Consider the following 20,546-nt stretch of genomic DNA (forward strand, 5'->3'; position numbering starts at 1 on the left):
CACTTCCTCAGGAACTTTGAATGAGGTTAAGATCTGGCAGAGTTCAAATTACAAGGAAGCCCAGAAGGGCGTCTGGTTTCATTCCCTTTTGTGATGTTCCCCTTAGCAGCTGCTTTTAGGAGACTGTGAAGTGGGGTATGATATAGTTAGATGGGGTGGTGGTGGTCAGGGGTGAGCTTGTTGATTTCATTAAGGGTCCTCTCCCTCCCTATTCTCTCATAATGCAAGTACTGGTCAGATCAAAGAATTAGGGAGGCCTTTGCCTTTCTTTGGTCAAACCGAAACTGCACAAACTCTTCTGGGGCCCCCTGGGCTGGGTTAGAGATCATAGGAAGTGAAAGGAACCATCTTGCGTCATCAGACCATCTAGTCCAGGATCCTGTTTCCCCCGTGGCCAGCCAGGGAAAGCCACATGCAAGGAATGAGGGCAAATAGCCTGCTCCCATTTTCCCAACCACTGGAATTCCCTGGTAAACTGCCTCTGAATCAGGAGGTTCCAAGAGAGCCATCATGGTCATAAAGGCATCTAAGCTAGATCAGGGCTCTTTAACAGGCGTCGGGGGGGGGGGGCAAGATGGTGACTAGCTAGCATCACTAGTCATGAGCTCCTGCCTTAAAGCTGGACTTCTCTTCACTGGAGCTGAAATTATCTAGCAAAACTACACAAAGCTCATGTTGGGGACACCCAAGAGTCTGCTACAAGCAAGACTGCATTTCATCAGGCATCTCCTTCACTATCTAAGAACTCCGGCTTGGCAAACCCTCTGGAGAAGAGAGACAGGGAACCAAAGAGAGCCAGATGCCCCTGCAGGCACTCTTATGACCCCCTACCAAGATATTTAGGAGATGCATGTTTGCTTACAGCAGAAACAGTCATACAAATTCTAGGGCATTTAAACAATCTAGCTCAGGCATGCCTTTGATGCATTTTGTTAATGAAACTGCTCTGGCTATGCATTCCTGACTAACCTTTGGGTTTGTTTGTGGAATCAGAAAATCTAGAGTGAGCCGTTCATTACAGAATAAACGTGTGCAAAGCTTTGGTCTTGGAAATTACTGACAGAGAGTTGAAGTCAATTGCAATCAGGTTTATTTAGGGTTTTATGGGTTCAATGGCTCAGTGTCGCTGTTGAAACCAACCACGCTGCAGAATTTACCTTCTGGGCTGGGTCTAAATGAGTATCATTGACTATGTAATTGTCACTGTGAACCCACTCCACTTTGCAGACCACTTAAAGGTCATCCCTCAATTTGACAGCAGTATCTGGTAGGCCACTGTGTGAAACAGGATGCTGCACTAGATGAGCCTTGGGCCTGATCCAGCAGGGCTGTTCTTATGTTCTTATATTAACCAGGGATCATCCCATGAAATTGATTGCACAGGAAATTTAGGACCAACAAATGGAAGTACTTTTTCACACAACACGTAATCAACTTGTGAAATTCTCTGCCACCAGATGTTGTGACAGCCAACAACCTGGATGGCTTTGAGAGGGGTTTGGATAACTTCATGGAGGAGAGGTCTATCAACGGCTACTAGTCAGAGGGTTAAAGGCAACCTCCAGCCTCAGAGGCAAGATGCCTCTGAATACCAGTTGCAGGGGAGTAACAGCAGGAGATAGGTTCCTGCCTGTAGGCTCCCAGTGGCATCTGGTGGGCCACTGTGTGAAACAGGATGCTGGACTAGATGGGCCATGGGCCTGATCCAGCAGGGATGTTCTTATGACAGCAACCATTTCCCAGTCACCCTATGCCTACTACCTTTTGCTCAGCAGCTCCATGCAGAGGCTCTTTTCCAACCTCACATCCTACCAGCAGCAAGAGCCTGCCACATCAAATGGTCCACCCAGTTGAACAATACAATAATGGAGCAACTGTCCTCAGAACACTTTCAATCCATTTGCCTCTCCCTGCTCTCTGCAGATTCCTCTAACTCAGTCCTCAAAAGCTATAGCTAACTAGTGCAGGAACTACAAAAGCACTTAACCTCACTTTTAACGTGTAATCACCCTTATACTTTTACATTGGCTTAGTATTTTTAGTATTCTTAGTCCTTTTAGTATTAGTATGTACTATTTTATATGCAGTCATTTTTTAAATCTAATCTCACTTTTAACATGTAATCACCCTTATATTTTATGTTGGCCTGTGACCGTAATAAAGGTTGATTGATTGAGAAGTGGGCGGGGGGAGAAGCAGGCCGGCGGAGGCACAGATGCTCTGTGCCTGGCCCAGCTAATTATTTTTATTTCATTTTATTTTGAAGTCTCAGATTAATTATTATAAACTACAGGTTTTAGCATTGCAGCAATTTATACCTTACTAGCTGGCCCGGGCACAGAGCATCTGCGCCTCTAGTTCTCCCCCCTCCCCCCTTGTTCCCAGCCCTCCCCCATCCCTCTTTGCTCTCCTCCCTTCTCAGCCCCCTCCCTCATTCTCAGCCCTCCCCTTCCTCTCCCCTTCCCTCCCCCTCAGCTCTTCCTTGACCCATTTCGGCCACCGCTTTCCCGCCTCCCCCCTGCCTCTTTCCCGCCTCCCCCTGCCACTTTCCCGCCTCCCCCCTGCCACTTTCCCGCCTCCCCCCTGCCACTTTCCTGCCTCCCCCTGCCACTTTCCCGCCTCCCCACTGACGCTTTCCCGCCTCCCCAGCCACCACTTTCCCCAGCACCACTTTCTCTCGGCCATCCATCCATTAGCCTGCCCGTTTGATTTTTCCCCTGGCAGCTCGCTTGCGAACTCCCGCAAGAGCTGCCACACATGGGATTAGCGATGGGTACATTTAAGAGAATTATATAGATATAGATAGCATGCAACCTTCAACAGCATCTCATAGCTTTAGCCTTTTAGCTTTTAATCTTATAGTAATTTCATAGCAGCCTTACAGCCTTTATGCTAATAAGCACTGATTCTGTCACTTTTGTCTGCTATTAATTGCTTTCACATGTTACATGCTCCTTTTACTTTGTGCTGGTCTGAGACTGTAATAAAGATTGATTGATCGGTTGGTGTGTGTGTCTTCAAATTCAGAGACCTCTGGGGTACATTATTAATTTGCACAAAAGACAGATCATGGGAAGCTGCCTTATACTGAGTCAGACCATTGGTCCACCTAACTCAGTAGTGTTCACACTCACTGGCAGCGGCTCTCCGAGGTTATAGGCAGGAGTCGCTCTCAGCTCTTCCTGGAGATGGCAGGGAGCGAACCTGGGACCATTTGTGTGCAGGCATGCAGATGTTCTTCCACTGACCTACAGCCCTGTCCCCTAAGGGGAATATCTTATTGCTTTCACATATGGTTTCCCATCCAAATGCAAACCAGGGTGGATGCTACTTAGCAAATTCATGCTAGCTGCCACAAGAGCAGCCCCCACCCCCCCGAGACTTCCCCTGTGAAGCAGGATAAAAGTATATCTTAGGACAGAGGCAGCTTTGGTGGGTAGGAGCATTTTATATAACAATACTGGAAAGGAGGTGAGGTTTTGATTGTGAAAGGTAGCTGCCTGATTATTTTGTTAGGGCGATCACTCACTGACAGTTGCGGGGGGGGGGGCGGATTGTGCTCCAGAATAAGCCATGAATGACATACCACCCCCACCCCCACGCCTTCAGGCTACAGAAGGGCCATGAAGAAGTAATTAAGGGTCTGGCAAATAGACAGTGGACCTGACAGGAGGGGCTGAAGCGAGAATGGACCATCCCCTTCCTTTCCGTGCCCAGCCAGACGGGCCTCTGTATAGTAGTGAGAGACAGACCTGCAGCCAACAGGCGAGGAGAGACAAGATTGTGCAGCGCTAGATTGCACAAGCTGCTAGGTAGAGAGTTAACCCCTTAGGGTGTTTCAAGGTTTGGTCGCTGAGGCCTGATGTAACTTGCTGCTGCTTGTAGGAGTGCTCTGCTGCTGCTTCATTCCCAACTAATTCTCAATGTATATATTTGTGAATAAACCAAATATCCCATCATGGTCTTTGGTCATTGTGGCTGGAGGTGCCGGGAGTGGTAATCCAATGACATAGGGATGTAGGAAGCTGCCATACAGGGGCATGGCAAGGTTGGAGTGGGCCCAGAGACAAGATTTTAAAATGCCGCCCCACTGCCCACACTGAAGCTCAGCTCATGAAGTAAAGAAATCTTAAATGAGGCTGAATAGTGGTAACAAAAAGTAAGTGTGTGTGTGTGTGTGTGTGTGTGTGTGTGTGTGTATCGTATGTGCCACAATAGAACCACATCCTAAATTATTTTTTAAAGGTTTTGTAAATTGTGGACGATGCAAGCCATTTAATGGTACTAGAGAAAGACATGCTGTTCTGGTAGCTCCAGGTCTGAACACTCACATCAGTTTCAGAGGATGAATACAACTGAAGGAAGCCCGGGCCGGTGCGCAGCTGGGGGAGTCAGTCATGTGACTTGCCTCTGCCCCCCCCCAAGGCAGTGGGCCCCCAGACAACTGTTTCCCCTTACCCTATTATAGTTACGCCCCTGGTGGGGTGGGGGTAAAGTGGAAAAACCCTCCCCAAAAGGGCCGAGCAATCCTAGGCTTTCAGAAGTGTGTGACTAAGGCAGACCCAAAATGAAGAGTAGCACGTGTCACCAACAAGGCTTTATTATTACTTAACATAGAAAAACAAGATTATGCAATAAGATCAATGGTCTCTTCATAAAGCAGATTGTAAAAGAGAGAGAGTTTTCATTAAACCTGGCAACTCAGATTCCAAGCAATACAGAAAAAGAAAATATAAGTTCCCTCACTTGTCTAACTGAACTGGTCCTAACTTGTTACTCACTGGCTGCAGCCTTCCCATTTCCCCAGCAGCTCTCAGCCTGATGCTTCCTCAGGGCCCTCCTGGGACAGAACTAAGTAAGAGAATAAAGCTTTCTTTTCTTCAACAGGTGGCTGTGCAGGTAGTTCCACGCAGGCCTCAGGACTGGTCCTTCTATTTTGAATTTCCCGGGCTTTCTCTCTTATTAGAAAAGGCCTAGCCTGCCAGCAGTTGCTCTGAAGGAGTCCTAGTCCTCCCCGCAAGCCCTACCATTACTACACTGTGTAAAACGCTTAGCACTTTCTGCTGGAAATCTGTTGTAAACCATAAAACAACTGCAAAAAGACAGACTTTTTTCATGTCAGAATGAAAGGAGTATGAATAAAGACCAGTCCTTCACAGTTCTTTCCCAGAGTGCCAGTAGATGGCCTCCTTCTTAGGGCGCTTCCAGATGGAAAAATATGTTGCTTGAAAATAGAGGGTCTTTTCTGATTCTCTAGACTGACCTTTCGAACTGAAACACTAGGGATAAACATATTTGTGCATTACAGGAAGTTACGCCCCTCTCAGGCATGTTTTGATGAATGCCTCAGTGAAGATCACAGCTGTGTGCGGAAGGTCAAGCTTCTGCCCCCCATTTCCCGGGCATAGATACCATCTAGCCGATCATTCTGAGCCACCGTGAAGTGCTCCTTCCAGTCTCCCACGGTGCCTGCAGGTGGGGAAAACAAATCGGGGGGAAATTCAGTGATCTGGCTTGGCTTGAAGTCGGGTTTGAAGGATGTGGGAATGCCCTCCCACTTCCTTTCAGGTGGCGTCCCAATTCTTTTCAATGGACGTAACTGGCTTAACCTGGAACAAAACTATCCCACCACTTCCTTCTTTATCCTGCTCCAAGCACTGCCCAGTAGGTTTCAAACTTCTTATATTCAGGGAACCCGGTTTTTAAATCAACAAAGAACCCTGCAACACCTTAAAGACTAATGAATGTATTGCAGCATACGCTTTTGGAAACTATAGTCCACTTCCTCAGATGCATTTAATTTAATCCTAGGCTGGTATTTATATAGTTTTCGAAAAGAAAAATGCAGACAGTAGGGCCCAATGACCATAAAATGCAAGAGGTGTAACAAGTGACAATGAAGGTCAGCGGCCATTCACAACAGTAGTAATTTGAGACACATGCAATTAACCTGGGAACTTTCCAGATTAGACCCTGCAACAGGGTCAGGGCATAGCTCCGCAGTGTGCTTCCACACTTCCTGGGTTGTAACACCGCAGTCCCTATGCTGACAGTAGGGAGCCAGTCACATTTCTGATGCCTTGTTTTGGATTTCATCGCTGCGATTTATTGATAAAAACTTATGTCCGGCAAAAAGGTTGCTTTTTCTTCGGGCTGTTTGTTTTCACAAGACTGCTCCCCCTGCTGGGTGCTTTTCTGTTTATGTTTTGAATGCAGTTTGCCTGAACGGAAGCATTTTGCCACTGTTGAGCGGCTACTCTGGGAAGCTTCCTAGTCTTGCAAAGTTAGTTAACACCTGTAATGTGACAGGGAAGCATTAGCTCTATTTAAGCCTGAAAAACTGAATCAAACCTCTTGACAAATCCTAATTCAGCTGTCTCATGTTGGAGTCTCCCTTGGAAGTTCCCTTTTGATATGTCTGATCATTCAGTAGAGTTTCATCTTTGAAAACTTGGCTGAAGCCTGAAATCACCTTGGGAACGAAGGGCATTCTTCTGGGAAACTGATGTGGGTAGCACATCCACTGATGTATGCCTGCTTGAGAACACTGTTGATCTGCTAACATTGACACTGTTCTCTGCTAACTGAGCAAAGAGGCACCTTTTTAAATTGGTGATTCTCTTTATTAAGCCCAGGGAGAGCAACTGGTCTATCCATCCTCCCCAGCACAGCATCCCTCCAGTGGCTGTTGCTGGTGTCTGTCTTAGGTATCTTTATTTAGATTGTGAGCCCTTTGGGGACAGGGAGCCATTCTATTTATTTATATCTATGTAAACTGATCTGAAGCCACCTAATGGCGCAGTGGGGAAATGACTTGACTAGCAAGCCAGAGGTTGCCGGTTCGAATCCCCACAGGTATGCTTCCCTGACTATGGGATACACCTATATTGGGCAGCCGCGATATAGGAAGATGCTGAAAGGCATCATCTCAGACTGCACGGGAGGAGGCAATGGTAAACCCCTCTTGTATTCTACCAAAGACAACCACAGGGTTCTGTGGTCGCCAGGAGTCGACACCGACTCAATGGCACATTTTACTTTTAACTGATTTGGGAACTTTTTGTTGTTGAAAAGTGGTATATAAATATTTGTCATATTCATATATTCGCTGTATTCTTTGTTGTGGCCTGACTCCCGTGCATCAGCTGCCTCTTTTTAGCATCCTTTCTGCCTACTTATGACAATGCCTCTTCTCTTCCTTTAGCCCTGAGCAACTGCTCTCCACTTAGAACTGAAGCTATCCTACTGTGCAGAAGTTGGGCTCCCTCACAGGATGAGCCTGAGAGTGCTTCTCTTTCTAGAACGGAAGCAATGCCACACCTCCCTTGACAACTGTCATGGTCCACACTGTCTTTTGACATTTCTAGAGCATATCGCTAATGGTAGAACTTGGAGATGGACTTCCTGTGCATTGACCTTTTGCACCAACTATCCTAATGACCACTAGGGGCATTGGGTGTAGAGATAGTGAGTAAGGGTCTCCCTGACTGTTCTACCTGTTTCTACTCTATGACCCCTGATCTGACTCTTCTGCACTCCCTGTGCTGAGTCACAATCCTTCCCTTCCTCCTAGAGAGCAGATGGAAACATCTCTCTCTCTCTCTCTCTCTCTCCCCCCTTACCTATCCATTATGTCGTCCTTTAGATTAGTTTCAGGTCTTTCCTGTCCAAGTGTACTTAACCAATAAATACTTAGTATTTAGTTCTACAAGGATCTCCATGTGTTTTCTCTAAATAGCTGCAATAACTAAACCATCCTCTGCTACCTACTCTGTAACTGGAGTGTGTGCCCATTCCTTGGTGCTCTGCTGTTTTACCCACTGGGGTAAAAATTAACAACCTCTAACAGTACTTTCTTAACATTGTAGAACTTTATGCAAGTACTCCGAATATGACTGTACCCGGTTTGCTTTCTCCATTGCTCCCAACAGTCCTACAAGTTCCCATTGCATTGTGGTTGGAAGTAAATCTCTACTCCCCACCTTTTCTCATGAAGGGTGACGTAGCTTGGTCCAAAAGGCAAGAAGGCATGGTGCTGTAATTAGTCATTGGGTTTACTTTCATGCTCTCAAACTCTGTGTGTTGCACAATTCGGCACAGAACTGGTTCTGGGAGCACTAGACCTAGGAACTGGGCCACCTTTTGGATTTCCCGGGCTGGATCCTAGAAAGAGAAAAAAATAAGGATGTTGATGGGGAGAATTCTGATTTTATTATTATTTTTTAAATGACTTAGGCATTACCTCAAGGAAGCTTGCTGTGGTTGTGGCACGGCTGTAAGAAGCTCACAGCATAAGAGTCATTACTTAGAGGATTTCAAGCTGCAGAGTTCCTTGAGAGCTGGAGGTGATTGTATGTGTACTACTCACTTCTTTCATATCTTCGTAAAAGAGGTATAGAATTTGATGACGGTCCTTGGCTTCCCACCAACCACAAACATGATCAAACCACGAACCATAGCCAACTGCAAGGAGACACCAAGAGGTGCTGAGTTCACTGTAGTATCGATTCGTCTCTCTCATCACCCCACCCAAAATTACAATCTGTTTTATTTTAGAGATGGAAAGAAAATAATGAAGGGCTTTGTGGGTTCAAGGAGTTGTGTTCTCCTCAAAAGATACAGCTAATTTCCATCCCTTGTGGAAACCAGTAGGCCCCATTCCCATAGCAGGAGACTGAGGGATGGCGATATGGGCCTCTCATCTAGAAAAAGCCGGTGTTCTCATGAGGTGTAATTCCTGTTTTCCAGTGTTAGCATTCACTCACTCTTTCCTGCAATGAATTCCTCCAGAAACTGATCCCAGGGCCCAGGGTATTGATTCATTTTGTTCATACGGTGGAAGTGGAAACGAGAGACTGCATTGTCCTTCAGATTCCTGGCCACATAAATGATCTGGGGAAATATAGCAGAAAGAAGAGAATGCAGAAGTGAAATCTGAGTGTGCATGGAGAAGGCATCATATCTGCCTCTTCCAAGCCTATAACACCAGGGGGGTGACATTCAGCATTGTGCTGACAAACTCTTCACCCCTCCCTCATTCATGAGCTGCCTGAATCAGTAGCCCCTACTCACTCAAGGGCATTGGTTTTGGAGGCAACATCTCTGTGTAGGGCATCCATTTGTGGATGGGACCACCTGAGCACATTTCTGTACAAATAATATGCATGTAAGCAGGCTTGCATTATTTAGGAACATAGGAAGCTGCCATATACTGAGTCAAACCATTGGTCCATCTAGCTCAGTATTGTCTACACAGACTGGCAGTGGCTTCTCCAAGGTTGCAGGCAGGAATCTCTCTCAGCCCTACCTTGGAGATGCTACCAGTGAGGGAACTTGGAACCTAGATGCTCTTCCCAGGGCGGCACTATCTCTTACGAAGAATATCTTACAGTGATCACACATGTAGTCTCCCATTCATATGCAACCATTCATATGCAACCAGCAGGTGGACCCTGCTTAGCTAAGAGGACATGTCATGCTTGCAGCCACAAGACCCAGGGGTGCCTACCACCCACCAAACCCCAAGGCAATCGGACATTATTGGTGAATTTTTAAAGTATTTTTGAATTCCCCATAGGGAATAATGAGGATTCCAGCAAATGTTTAGCTTCACGTTGGGTGGGGGGGGAACACCGGGGTGTCCAAGAGCAGGGTGGTGTGGGTGATAAGGCCCATTGTGGGCAAGGAAACTACCAGAATTATTTCAAAGGAATTGGGCAAAGGGCTGATTTTCAATTAATTTTTAAAGTTTATGCATCTTTAAGCTTTCCCCCCATAGGGAATAATGGAGTTCTCAGCAGCCCTATAACTCCACTTGGGGGGCACCGGGGGTGGCCCAGAGCAGGTGGTTGTTCAGTGCTCGTAGGGTGCCAACCACCCCCATACCCACAAACCCCTGGGGTATTGGGTTTTGTTGTTCCTGAGGTGTTGAGAGTGTAGAATCTCTGGTAGCTATTGAAAATCTCATAGGCTACCAGAGATCCATCCATACACACACACACACACACACACACACACACACACACACACACACGGAAGTTTCTAGGGAGGTGGCATTTCCCATAGGAAACAATGGGGATTTGGGGCAGCCCCAAACCCTGCCTTTGGGGAGTGGCAGGGCACCCCAAAGTGGTTCAAGGGGCACGGCAGGGATGGCCCCTATTACTCCCAGCAAACCCCATGTGGATATGATTTATGGTTCTGGAGATATAGAATTTTAAAGGCTTCAAGCTTCGGGCCATCCCTGCCATGCCCCCAGAGCTACTTTGGGGTGCCTTGCCCCCCCCCATGGCAGGGTTCAGGGATGCCCCAAATCCCCATTGTTCCCTATGGGAAATTGAAAAATACCTTTAAAAATCACAGAAGTGCCCGATTGCCTTGGGGTTTGGAGGGCACACCACCCACCCACCCCTTCTAGCAGTTGTGGTGTTTCCAAGGGGGGTGCTTCCCTGCCCCCAGTGGGCCTTATCACCCACCCCATCTTGCTCTGGGACACCCCGGTCCACCCGACATAATGCTATACATTTGCTGGAATCCTCATTATTCCCTATGAGGAATTCAAAAATACTCTAAAAATTCACCAATAATCGGAGGAGTGTCCGATTACCTTGGGTTTTGGTGGTAGGCACCCCTGGGTGCCTACCACCCACCCCACCTTTGTTCCCCTAGGTACTCCACATAGGGGATAATGGGCTGGTTTGAGTCCCATTATACCCTATGAGAAAAAGAATTAAAAATATTTCAAAAATTCATAAAAAAAATTGTGCGAGTGTTCAATTGCTTTGGGGGTTGGGTTGTAGGCACCCATGAATGCCAACTACCACCCCACCAACTTTGGGAAGTTTGAACCAATTTGAACCAGTTCAAATTGAACTCCCCCAGTTTGGTTCAAATTCGAACCAGCAGCTCGAACCTAATGGCTGGTTTGGTTTGAATTCAAACCATTGAACTGAACCAGTTCAAATTTGAACTGGTTTGCACATCCCTACTTCTAGACCACCAGTCTGGCTTCTCAGATTCCATCATAAGGACTAGAAACTTCTTTTTCACAAATAAAAGCTGAAATCTCAAGGATGCTTAACCCTTGACTTGCTTCTACATGGAATGCACAGCACTATGACTCCTTGCTCATGATTCTCCTACCCCATCCTGCCAATCTAAGATCTTGGTAGCCTCTTTAAACTCCCCATTTTGGTAGATACAGGCACTGTACCCACTGCACTCACCTTGCACTTCTTTTCCCAGAATGATTTAGGGACCAATTGGACTGGAAGGTGGGTTTTAATCAGGCGTGGAGGGAGGGCTTTACTAAGCAGTTCAATGCCTGGAGGGACAACAGGAACAGTGAAGGGGCTTTTATTTATTTATTTATTTATTTATTTATTTAATATTAACACTTTTATACCGCCCTTCCAAAAGGCTCAGGGCGGTTTACATTAAAACACCTTAAAATCAGTTAATAATTAAAATAAAAATTATAAAACATAACAATGATTAACAATTAAAAACATCATAAAACTACAATTAAACAATCAAAACAATTTAAAAACAAATTTTAAAAAGCTGAGAAAGCCTGGCTGAAGAGATGTGTTTTCAGGTGTTTTCTGAAAATTGCCAGAGATGGGGAGGATCGTATCTCAGCAGGGAGCGCATTCCACAATCTCGGGGCAGCAGCCAAAAAGGCCCGTCTCTGTGTAGCCACCAAACGAGTTGGTGGCAACTGGAGACGGACCTCCTCAAGTGACCTCAGTGGCCGGTGGGGCTCATAGCGAAGAAGACGCTCTCTTAGATACCCATGGCCTAAGCCATTTAGGGCTTTATAAGTAACTAGTTAATTTTGGCCCGTTGAACAACGGGCCCTAGTAACGGCTCTCCTGTCCCCCCGCTGCCATTCCCCCTCCCTTCCTCCTAGCTGACCCCCCCCATTAAGGGCCAAATCGGCCCAGCCACTTGCCCCCGCAGCTTCCGCCGCCGACCAACCGCCCGCCCACCCAGCTGCCGATACCTCCTTGCCCCCGGAACACGTCCTCCGCTTGATCCGCTGCTCAGTTAACAGAAGGAGAGAGGTGCTCGCATGCAGAGCTCCACTCTCTTTAAAGTCTCTTCCCGAACTGGCGGTTTGGGCGGCAAGGACGCAAAGCGCCAGTTCGGGAAGAGACTTTAAAGAGAGTGGAGCTCTGCATGCGAGCACCTCTCTCCTTCTGTTAATTGAGCAGCGGATCAAGCGGAGGACGTGTTCCGGGGGCAAGGAGGTATCGGCAGCTGGGTGGGCAGGCGGTTGGTCGGCGGCGGAAGCTGCGGAGGCAAGTGGCTGGGCCGATTTGGCCCTTAATGGGGGGGTCAGCTGGGAGGAAGGGTCGGCGGCGTCGGCTGCGGGTGCCTTTTAAAAAATATTTAAGTGGCCTCCGCTCCGCCCCCGGCCTCCATCTCTTTTGGCCAAGGCAGCGGCTCTGCCGCTGCCTCGCCCAGTTTACCCCGGCGCCGGTTTTCCGGCTTCTTCGGGGCGGCCGCTTCTGGCCGCCCAAGATGGCTGCCGGATACCGGCGAGCGTGTCTCCCTTGCCCTGTTCTGGGCCTGCGCTTCGCGCAGGCGCAGAACAGGGCAGGGAGGCACGCTTGGTGTCCGCCAACGGACGGACACCAAGCGTTTTATTAGAGAGGATAACTAGCACTTTGTATTTTGCCCGGAAACCTACTGGCAGCCAGTGTAACTCCATCAACAAAGGAGTAATGTGGTCTCTCCGAGATGACCCAGAGACCAACCTGGCTGCCGCATTCTGGACCAACTGAAGTTTCCGGACTACGTACAAAGGCAGCCCCACGTAGAGCGCATTACAGAAGTCCAGTCTGGAGGTTACCAACAAATGTACCACTGTTTTGAGGTCACTGATCTCAAGAAACGGGCGGAGCTGGCGTATCAGCCGAAGCTGATAGAAGGCACTCCTGGCCACCGCCTCAACCTGAGAAATCAAGGAGAGACGTTGATCCAGAAGTACTCCCAGACTGCGAACCTGTTCCTTTTGGGGAAGTGTGACCCCATCTAGAACAGGCAGATCAAAATCGTCTCTAGAGTTCCGACCCCGCACAATAAGTACCTCCGTCTTATCTGGATTCAGCTTCAGTTTATTCTTCCTCATCCAGCCCATTACTGCTTCCAGGCAGGCATTTAGGGAGGATATGCCAACTCCTGAAGAAGTTGACATGGAGTAGATCTGGGTGTCATCAGCATACTGGTAACACCCAGCTCCAAATCCCCTGATGATCTCTCTCAGCGGTTTCATGTAGATGTTAAAAAGCATTGGAGAGAGTATGGAGCCTTGAGGAACACCATACCTAAGCTCAGATTTTGAAGAGCAACAATCTCCAATCGACACCATCTGGAATCTATCCGAGAGGTAGGAGCGGAACCACTGAAAAACAGTGCCTCCCACCCCCAACCCCCTCAGAGGTTCCAGAAGGATACTATGGTCGATAGTATCGAAAGCCGCCGAGAGATCCAAGAGGACCAACAGAGTCACACTTCCTCTGTCCATTGCCAACTGGAGATCATCCATCAGGCCGACCAAGGCAGTCTGCACCCCATAGCCCGCCCGAAAACCAGTTTGAAATGGGTCTAGATAATCAGTTTCCTCCAAGACCGCCTGGAGCTGAGAGGCCACCACCCTCTCAATTACCTTGCCCAGCCATGGGAGATTGGAAACTGGCCTATAATTGCTCAACTCTGAGGGATCTAATGCAGGCTTCTTTAGAAGAGGTCTAATAATTGCCTCCTTAAGACAAGGAGGCATCCTGCCCTCCTTCAGAGAAGCATTTATGATTTCTACCAGGCCGCCTACAACAGCCTCCCTGCTAGATAGAACAAGCCATGTTGGACAAGGATCAAGAGAACAAGTGGTAGGCCTCACCACTCCAAGCAGCTTGTCCACATCCTCAGGAGTCACAAACTGAAATTGATCCAGCCGAATCGTATAAGAGGAGTTGTCGGACACCTCCAGTTCAGACATCAGATTAATTGTGGAGTCTCCATCTAGGTCGGCCCGAATCAGAGAGATTTTGTCTGCGAAAAATTCATTAAACACACCACAGCGGGTAACTGATGCCTCCAAATTCTGGTTCAAGGGAGAGGGAGCAGATACTAGTCCCCTGACAATCCTGAACAACTCCACTAGACGTGAACTCGCAGATGCAATACGGGCAGAAAAGAACCACTTCTTTGCCGCACGTATTGCCTGAGCATAGATCTTTAAATGTGCTCCGTGTCGTAATCTGTCGGATTCGAGTTGAGTTTTTCTCCACTTGCGCTCCAGTTGCCTACCTTGCCGCTTCAGCCCCCGTAGATCTTCCGTATACCAAGGGGCCAATTTTGAAGCAGGTCGGAGGGGACGCTTAGGAGCAATCGTGTCTACTGCCCTGGTGAGCAAGTTGTTCTAGTTTTCAACCAGGGCATCAACAGGATCACCTGCAGAGCCAACATTAAATCCCTCCAAGGCTTCTTGGAATCCTACTAGATCCAGTAACCTCTTCGGGCGGACCATCCTAATAGGCCCCTCGCCCCTGCGGAGGTGGGAAGTGGTTGTAAGTCCAACCTTAACCAGATGGTGGTCTGTCCATGACAACGGGGAGATTGTAGGAGTCCCCACCCACGGAGCACCACCCTGATCAGAATAAAAGACCAAATCAAGCGTGTGACCTGCAATATGCGTCGATCCAGAGACCGCTTGGGATAGGCCCATAGTCGTCATGGCCGCTATGAACTCCTGAGCTGCCCCAGACAAATTGGTCCCAAAATGAACATTGAAGTCCCCCAGCACCAAAAGTCTGGGAGACTCCAATGCAAGTTCCGCGACCAAGTCCGTGAGCTCAGTAAGGGATTCCGTTGGGCAGCGGGGCGATCGGTACACCAACAGAAGTCCCAATCTATCCCTGGTCCCCAAACTCAAGTACACACATTCAATATGGTCCGATACCCACCCTCTCTCCATCCTCCATCAACTGCCCACATCCCACACTGTCCCCTAGAGAAGGTGGGGACAGAAGGTAGACTGAAATCCATTGGTAGCAGTAGATCAGCAAGGATGTCCATCACACAGCTGTAACAACAGCAACAGTAGGAACCACCACCAACCCAGTTAGGTTGCTGATATTTATTTATATTTATTTATTTATTACATTTTATATCCTGCTCTTCCTCCAAGGAGCCCAGAGCGGTGTACTACATACTTATGTTTCTCCTCAGAACAACCCTGTGAAGTAGGTTAGGCTGAGAGAGAAGTGACTGGCCCAGAGTCACCAAGCATGTCTCATGGCTGAATGGGGATTTGAACTCGGGTCTCTCCGGTCCTAGTCCATCACCCTAACCACTACACTACGCTGGTGGGGAAACCAGAAGTGGATTTTGTGTTAAAGGACTGTGAGCTCAATTCTCTCACTGAAAAGCAATTCCTGGGTTGAGGATGTACTCAGATAAACCCTGCCCCTTAATTCTACATGTCTGTCTGTCTTTCTGAGACACCATTTTGCACCCCAGGTTTCTAGTAAAAAAAAAAAAGTAGGTCCCACAAGCCTGGAGTCTGTCCATCCCAGCCTTTTAGTATATCCAAGGGATTCTCCCATCTCAGGCAGCTAGTGTTCTCACCCCATGCCCAGAGACTTAAGTTTTGGGCGGTATAAAAAATATGTTAATAAATAAAATAATAATTTTAAAATGCCCCAGAATGGAGAGCTCCCAGGTTGTCTTACCTGAGGGGACTTCAGGGGCGGCAAACTCCAAGAAGGGGACTCACATGTAGATGGGGTTTTGCCTGCATTGCTCCACATCACCCTCTTTACGGATCAAGTCTATGATTTCGCTGATCCAGGTGGTTCCTGATGGGACATGACAAATGTGATTGCGTGATCCAGATCAATATTATAGCACAAGGAGGGGAGCCCAGCTGAAGCCAGGTTCACATAAACTTTGAGTTTGATACCACTTAACATGATTTCACTCCAGTACTGTATTCACTGAGAGAGGAAAGAATTGCTTACACGCTAGCTTTTTTGTTCTTGTTGTTTAGAATGGACAAATTGCTTGCTTATTGTTTTCAAGAGAATCCAGACCATGTCCCTGCAAAACGGTTGCATTCCAATATTCTCTGTGTAGTCCTCCATCTTTTTCCAGTCCTGATTTGAGGCAGTTTCTTTGACTTAAAACAAAGTTGTACGTAGTACCAGACTGTCAGTAGTGGTGTATGTAGCTAAGCGCAACTGAGGCTTTTGAACTGGCTAAGGTAAAGCGTGCTGTCAAGTTGATTCCTTTCATTAAGGATTTTCTGGTAGCTCCTGTCCTCCACTGGCCAGGGGCAGAGCCACCATTGGGTAAACGGGTTCAAAGAACCCAGGCCGCCACCAATCGGGGGCTGCAAGAGCGACCCCAGATGCGGGGGGGGGGGAGTTATTTCAGTCCCAAACAGGGCCACGCTAACCCGTTTGGAACCAAAATAGGCCCATGCCGCGTTGGCAGTGTGGCTGGAGTGACTCTGCCTTAAAGGCCTGGTCTCGCTGCCAAAGCAGCGTGGACCGATCGATCTCCCTCCCAAACGAGGCCACGCAGCCCTGTTTGGAAGGGAGATTGGCCCGCGCTGCATTGGCAGCGCAGCCAGAACGGCTCTCCCTGCCTTTAAACAGGGAGAGCTGCTCCGGCATGCGCTGCCCAACGCAGTCATTCCCCCTGCATCTGATGTCAGATGTGGGGAGGGAGGACGGGGCTGCCGCAGCAGCCATACATGGGCAGCTGCCAGCCTCCGAACACCTCTGCCACTGGCCCTTTATTTCATTGTTTCCTGTTCTCCCATCTGGCGTATTTTAAAATGGTTCCAAATCCTCCTGGGTGCTTTTCAGACTAGTTGCTCAACAGCAGCAACTGTTCTGCAGCAGCAACTGTTCGCCTCAACAGCAGCAACTGTTCGCCTCTGCTCAGGTAAGTCGCAATCGAAACGTAAACAGCAGGGGGAGCAGTCTCAAGGAAACTAACAACCCGAAAAAACAGCATCCTTTTCATGCTGGATATACGAGTTCCTAGCTCTATATCGCAGAGATTAAATTCAAAACAAGGCCTTGGAAATGTGAACGGCACCCTGCTGTCCGCGTAGGGACTGCGGTGTCACAACGCAGGAAGTGTGGAAGCACACTTCCGAGATCCGACGTGACCCCATTGCAGGGTCTAATCGGGAAAGCACCCCGGCTACTGGCCCTTCAGTTATTAATTTACTCGTGTCACACTTTGGAGCCTCCAATACGTTTTTCTTTCACGAAAATAAATGGCAAGGGATTAGGGTCATGGTATGGGCAAGGGGAATCTTGCCATTTCCCTCCCTGCCACAGGACAAATCCTCCCAAACCCACAAGCTGTTATTTGCGATGGAGAAGGAAATTCCTAGGCACAAATTGTTCCGGTTAAGTTTTCTGTTCCATGAGAAATAGCACCTCCAGTGAGAGGGGATTTAAGTCAAGGAATCCGCCCAGGACAAAGGATTAAACCCTCAGTTCACCACTGCTCCAATCCAAATCCGCCCCCACCCACACCAGCTGCTTTCCGAGAAAGAAAAAGATGTTGGGGGCTCAGAACATGGAATTTCCACTTCACATCTAGTTTGGCTCTCAGAACAGGGGCGTAGTAGCTATAATTGAGCAGATGGGTTCAAATAACCTGGGCCCCCAAGCTCCTGAGGGGCCCCCCCAGCTCCACCCCTCCCTACTTCCTTCATTATCTCCCTCACTCTGAAGGGCCGCCAGGGAGAGGGGTGTACACAGGCCCCTTCTCCCCTAGCTACGCCCCTGTCTCAGAAGCTTGTGGAAGACAGACAACTGCAGAATAAATACATTCAACAAGCCAAAACAGGCCTTCAGCAACCTGCAGTGGGAGTGAGACACGGGATTATTATTCCTGGTGTTGTGTTTTAATAAGTACACAAGTATGTTCTTCTTATCTGTGAAGCATGGAAACATATGCTGCTGCCCCCTTTCCACCTTCTCAACCTGGATATTTGTCTGTCAACAAGATCTCAGAATCTCCATCTCCCCCAAATGGTGATCCATGTAACACTAACTTGTTTTTCTATTTGCAAAGTAGCGCATGAGACCCCGAAGACCCTTTCCCTCTGTCTGTACCAACACAGCCCGAGGCATCATCACTCACCAGACTTGGGGTATGTGGCAATCAGCAAGTCATCCGGATGTGCTTGGAACCCCTCCACCTCACCCATGACCTCAGCAAAGTATTTTACCAGGGGGACCCCCCGAAATGAGCTCAGTGGGGGACGCTCTGACACACCGGCCGTCTTCATCCTGGCAGGGAAGTGGACAGCTGCACATTGAACTGAATCAAGTGAACGGCTCCCTGCCCTACTCTCAAAATAGCTGAAAGGTTCACCTGTGCAACTGGAGTCCATTCTGGGCATCAGTGTCGCTACAGTAATTTCTGGTAGTGCACATGTGCTACTAGCCTCAACCTTTTATTGTATTTACATGAATAGAAGATGACCGAATTTAAGATGGCCAGCCCCTGATTTCTAACATCAAAGAACCTGGGGGGGGGGGACACTACTCTTGGATTCAGGTAAATACAGTAGTTACTGTCTCCTACCAATGCTGATAGTTGCGCTGTACTCTCTCCTCATGCCTCCTGTTCGCTTACACAGTGTCACCTAAAAAAAAACCCTGCACAGTCAGACATTTTGCTCTAGTTTGTCAGGGCCAATATGTTTTGGCCTTTCTTTCAGCTCTTTGTTTGTGGATGCAAGAGGGAGAGCTAGAGACGCCAGGGCCTTGTCCATCAATTCATCTACCAATGACGTTGATTCCCTCCCAACAACTGCGGTCATAGCTCTGTTAATCTGAGGGATGCCATCTCCTGTTGTCTGTAAGTGTAACTTTGGCCCCACCTACTCCAACCTGGTTTGTCAAAGTTACATTCCGAAAGACTTATGCTCCTCCCCCTTTTTTTAAACTGCCCCTTGTAGCCATATAGTCTGACCGTTATACAGTTTTATTACTTAGGCTTTTATGTATCTTTGTCTTCTCATGTCTTTTAATCTTTTTACATCCATTTTTATGCCCCCCCATCCCTTTTTATGTCTTTTATGCATTTTTATGACTTTTAGTACTTTTCAGGCTTTTTATGCCCTCATGCTTCTGGTGTACTTTCTACTATTTTTAGTATTATTATGTACCTTAAGTACCATATCATATGTAATCACCTTGTGTACTTTTTATCTACTCTCACTTTTAATATGTAATCACCCTTATATTTTATGCTGGTCTATGACCGTAATAAAGATTGATTGATTGATTGAAATTATTTATTTTTAATTTATTTATTTATCAAATTTGTATACCACCCCAAACTTTTGTCTCTGGGCATTTAACAATAGCATAAAACAAGTTAAAAACATATACAAAAACTAAAAACAATTTAAAAATTTAAAAATAAACCAGAAATTAAAACCTAGAAATTTAAGAAGCTGAGCAAGCTTGGGTGAAAAGATGGGTTTTCAAGTGTTTTTTGAAAATTGCCAGAGATGGGGAGGATCATCTCTCAGCAGGGAGTGCATTCCACAATCTCGGGGCAGAAACCAAGAAGGCCTGTCTCTATGTAGCCACCAAACAAGTTGGCAGTAACTGGAGACGGACCTCCTCAGATGACCTCAATGGGCGGTGGGGCTCGTAGTGAAGAAGACGCTCTCTGAAATACCCAGGGTCTAAGCATTTAGGGCTTTATAAGTTATAACTAGCACTTTGTATTTTGTCTGGAAACCTAATGGCAGCCAGTGTAGCTCCATCAGTAAAGGAGTAATGTGGTCTCTCCAAGATGACCTAGAGACCAACCTGGCTGCTGTATACTGAACCAGCTGAAGTTTCCGGACTACGTACAAAGGTAGCCCCACATAGAGCACATTACAGAAGTCAAGTCTGGAGGTTACCAATATAATTATTATTATTTATTATTAATTCGATTTCTACACCGCCCTTCCAAAAATGGCTCAGGGCGGTTTACAAAGAGAATCAAAACAAATAAGATGGCTCCCTGTCCCCAAAGGGCTCACATTCTAAAAAGAAACATAGAACACACACCAGCAACAGTCACTGGAAGTACAATAGATGTACCACTGTTTTGATGTCATTGATCTCGAGAAACGGGCGCAGCTGGCGTATCAGCCGGAGCTGATAGAAAGCACCCCTGGCCACCACCTCACCCTGAGATACCAGGGAGAGGTGTGAATCCAGAAGTACTCTCAGACTGCGAACTTGTTCCTTTTGTGGAAGTGTGACCCTATCTAGAACAGGTAGATCAAAATCGTCTCTAGAGTTCTGACCCCGCATAATAAGTACCTCCGTCTTATATGGATTCAGCTTCAGTTTATTCTCCCTCATCCAGCCCATTACTGCTTCCAGGCAGGCATTTAGGGAGAATATGTCAGCTCCTGAAGAAGTTGTCATGGAGAAGTAGATCTGGGTGTCATCAGCATACTGGTGACAGCCATCTCCAAATCTCCTGATGATCTCTCCCAG

General features: G+C 47.5%; 1 protein-coding gene across 1 annotated transcript; it reads right to left on the reverse strand.

Annotated features, from left to right (window-relative positions):
• Window positions 1-4,582: 4,582 nt before the first annotated feature.
• Window positions 4,583-18,547, reverse strand: LOC128332069 (sulfotransferase 1A1-like). Its single transcript, XM_053266328.1, is given in 8 exon segments — window positions 4,583-5,469; window positions 7,983-8,163; window positions 8,369-8,463; window positions 8,766-8,892; window positions 11,226-11,323; window positions 15,738-15,863; window positions 18,175-18,323; window positions 18,409-18,547. Coding segments are annotated over 8 exon segments (951 nt in total). The 5' UTR covers window positions 18,471-18,547; the 3' UTR covers window positions 4,583-5,356.
• Between the last annotated feature and the right edge of the window lie 1,999 nt (window positions 18,548-20,546).

Source organism: Hemicordylus capensis, chromosome 6 (genome assembly GCF_027244095.1).
Source record: "Hemicordylus capensis ecotype Gifberg chromosome 6, rHemCap1.1.pri, whole genome shotgun sequence".
Taxonomy (NCBI): Eukaryota; Metazoa; Chordata; class Lepidosauria; order Squamata; family Cordylidae; genus Hemicordylus; species Hemicordylus capensis.